General features: G+C 53.7%; 1 protein-coding gene across 1 annotated transcript in view; it reads left to right on the forward strand.

Annotated features, from left to right (window-relative positions):
• Nucleotides 1-2,625: 2,625 nt before the first annotated feature.
• NGA_0239400 (uncharacterized protein) overlaps nucleotides 2,626-3,630 on the forward strand; it is a gene marked incomplete at its 3' end in the record, with an annotated part of 1,182 nt that continues 177 nt past the window's right edge. Inside the window, exons 1-3 of the mRNA XM_005854121.1 lie at nucleotides 2,626-2,752; nucleotides 2,991-3,372; nucleotides 3,572-3,630. The exon at nucleotides 3,572-3,630 is cut by the window's right edge and continues 177 nt beyond it. Coding sequence (XP_005854183.1) covers nucleotides 2,654-2,752; nucleotides 2,991-3,372; nucleotides 3,572-3,630 — 540 coding nt within the window. The 5' untranslated portion in view covers nucleotides 2,626-2,653. The remainder of the gene's footprint in view (nucleotides 2,753-2,990; nucleotides 3,373-3,571) is intronic.

The following is a 3,630-nucleotide window of genomic DNA, read 5'->3' on the forward strand; positions in this document are numbered from 1 at the left end:
GGAAGGTATCCTCCTCCTTCTCACTCGCCTGCCTTCTGTCTTTCCCCTCGGTCGTCCCTGTTGCGACCTTAGGTCAATGCCGCAGAGGTCTCCCATGTGACAAATGATCAACCGCTGGTCTGGTTGAAGTTGTATCCTCAAGTGCGGTACCTTGCTGTCACAGACGGGAGCAAGCAAGCTCGCCTCTGTCGCCGGTGTCCTTGGGAAGGTGGGCGGGAAAAGGGAGGGGCAGGACGGGGCGAGGAAGGGAGGGAGGAAGGGTTGTTGACATACGAATTTACGCTGCCGCGTTTGCCGCCCGACCGTGTGGTCAATCCCATCGGCGCTGGCGACGCCTGTGGCGGTGTGGTCCTGTCCGCCGCATTGCAAAGCCGACGGAGGGACGAAGGTGGGGAGGTAGTGTCGAAAGAGGAAGACATGAGAGTGGTAGCGGCGTTGCGATTAGGCCTGGCGGCTGCCTCAGCCTCCTGCTTGACGGAGGAAACGGGTGTGTTCGCGCGGGGGCAGGCGTCGGCGTTGGAAAGGATGATCACGCTTAAAGTCCACGTGACGCAATGACGGGTGCGAACGAAAGAGAAGAGGCCAAAGTAAAATGTCACGAGCGCGAGGGTGGTGCTGGAGGTATCTCTTTGTTATTTTCGTCACATGTGAAGCATTGATGCGACCCCCAAGCCCACAAAACTTACAAATCAACCGTGCGAGGAGTCTCACGACTCGATGGGGGGGACGCAAGGGCTAAGATAGTTGGGATACGTCCACAAAACTTCACTTCTCATCCTCGTGTAATGTGCGAATCCGTCGACAAAACTTCACTTCTCATCCTCGTGTAATGTGCGAATCACCTCACTTTTAAAAACAAGCGATACTGGCATTTATCACGCTCAAATATGTAGCCACACGTAACGTACGTGTGTCGCATCACGCCCGCGTGAGCATACACGCCCGACTTCATATCATGGCCTTAATACTCCTGGCATAACATGAAAACGTAGATGATTGCGGAAAGCGAATATTCAAGACACCGTGGGGAATGCATGCATCGCGCATCTCCAAAGCAAACAAGATTCTGTTATGATTCCAAGCGGGATTTTCAATATCATCATAGCTTTGAATTGGATTGAAAGTCATCTCCATTGTACATGCAGCACTATGGCTCCCAAATAATGGCGAATGAACCGCAATGCAAGACCAGTGCATCATCAGTGACAACGCATTACATAACCTTCGATGATATCGATGATGTCATGGCAATACCTGCTTGTCGCAAATGACAGCAAAGTGGAAAACTTCGCTCGCAATGAAAGAGGCACGTCCCGCCCTCGTTCCGCGCGTCGCCGTAAGCCCCCCAGGAAGGCAATACAGAACCGAAAAAAACACGTGGAAGTCATCAGCTCTGTCTGTAGTCGACATTCCGACCTTTTTGTTGACAGCACGCAAATCCTTTCATGTCAAGCAAGTGCTCGCCTTAAACCAAAAATGGATGTCCACACCAAGGACGCGGAAGGAAAATGCCGAAGATATAATCTTACAATAGATACGGAGGCACTGCCTTTAAAGATATGAGGGGGCTTCCGAATGTGCAAACAAAGCGCACGCACAGCTCTTCTCCTTCTCGAAGAGACCTAGTGCGCAGTAGCGTGCTTCAGATATTAATTTAGGCCCCGCAGGGTCGATCGTGTTATTGTTCTGCTTGCACACCTTGGCTGCGATATCCATAAATTTCCGGAGACCTTCCTCGGCTGTACAACCGAGAGAAGCCTTCTGCCGCCGCCGACACGGGCGGCTTCTGCTTCCATCGAAAGATTTATCCACATTCACACAATTGGCTGGTACCACCCCGTGTTTCATGCTGTTTTTTGCACGAAAGGCACTATGCATGGCATTGACCGACAACGTTGCAGGGATGGGGCTAGGGGGGGGCGGCGTTGATCCTAGCCTACACTGCATGAGCGAGCGTGGCACGAGACAACGACCACAACTTGAGATAATTTCGTCATCGGCTGCCAGCTTCCGAGCCGAGAGTCGTTCTGACTCTCAAGCATTCTTTCCCTGACCAGCACGTGGGGGGTGAAGAAGCATTTGGGACATTCCCTGCCTTTCCATGTGCGCCAAGGCCGCAGGCAATTTGCAGCGGAGTCGTTGAATTTAATTCGTTAAGTTTGCGGCTGGTGGCTTGGTCGCGTTTCCCGAAAGCTTGGCGAAGAGTTTCGTGGTTGCGTTTGGGTACCCCGCAGGTGGTGTCCCTGCGGAAAAGAATAAACGAATCATCGGCTTGACCACCTGGTTCATCTTCACTATAGAACGAGAGGACCTCAGAGACGTATTTGTGTTCCCTGAGGAGAAAATTAGCGGTCACTGTGTGATGCACCTTCTTGTCCACAATTGGTCATCACCGTGCACATTTTTGGTGACTTGGGCGTATTGCTGCGTGATGTCGCGTATGATTGCGGACCAATCCAAATGATTTTTTGGACCGATGCATCAGGGGGCACTTTTAGAAACCACGGCACGAGGCTTGGTCGACAGATGGTATCTGGAGAGCACCTTCCACCTGAAATCCTTGGGTGCAGATGTAGCATTCAAACCTCTCACCACGCTTACATTTACTCTCACCATAATTCGTGCCACCAGGCAGTGTCGTGGCAATCGGCACATGGCCACGCTCACTTCGCCTCTGGAGGGGCTTCTGAAAGGGCGCCTCCAGCCTTATCAGAAACGCGAGAAGGAGGCAGAAAGTTGTTACGCCATGACGGTACGTCGCGAGAGGGGATGAATCCTGAAGTGAGGCCATTTAAGATTTGTTTGAAGTTGCCGGCATGGTCTTGTGGTGGGGAATTAGGGGCTGCGGTAATTGCGTCGGCTGAACCCTGGCGAAGGGGGAAATCCTACCGTAGACAAACACTGGCATTTCAACCATGTGATGTGTCTTTTCGTCCCAAGAAACGCAAAATTGACATCAATTAACATCGTTTCGTCCTTTCCACCTGCAGGAACCCTCCACGGAAGGGGAGGAGGAAGACGACGAGAGGGAAGGATTTGCCTACGACGAGACACCTAGCTGTGGCATGTTTTCCCCTCCTTCCCCCCCCGAAGACATGCCGCCCACGGCCACTTCGCCCTGGTTTCTCGACGATCCACGAGAAGAGCAGCCACCTTCGCGGCATTACCCTTCGGGTCCCACCCCAGGCGGCTTCGCCCCTACGCAGGGTGCTCAAGGCTTTGGCATGCCTTCCGGCCCCTCTTCCCCTTCCTCCGTCGCCTTTTCGCTCCCTCCACCTTGTCCTTCCGGCCCCCACAACGCGTTACCTTCCCAGCAAGCGTACTACTACCACCAATGCCAAGCCCCCCAGAGCCAAGCGACTTTGGAGGCACGTTACTTACAGCGGTTGCGACAGCAGAGAGGGGAGGCGCAGCGAGGGGGAGGGAGAAGGGGAGTGGGTGTGGTGGTCTTGCCCACTTCCTCGTGCAAACCTTTTTCGCAAGCCAAGCACCTGCAACCGCCTGGGAAAGGCCGAATTTCCTGGAAGAAGGAGGGAAAAAGGAACCGCACCTCCTCTCTTCCTCCGCACAGGGACCTATGGGAACCTCATGGACGGAGGGAGGGAGCCTGGTGGAGGGAGGAGGTTAACG

The sequence above is a fragment of the Nannochloropsis gaditana genome (assembly GCF_000240725.1).
Source record: "Nannochloropsis gaditana CCMP526 unplaced genomic scaffold scaffold619, whole genome shotgun sequence".
NCBI classification, from domain to species: domain Eukaryota; class Eustigmatophyceae; order Eustigmatales; family Monodopsidaceae; genus Microchloropsis; species Microchloropsis gaditana.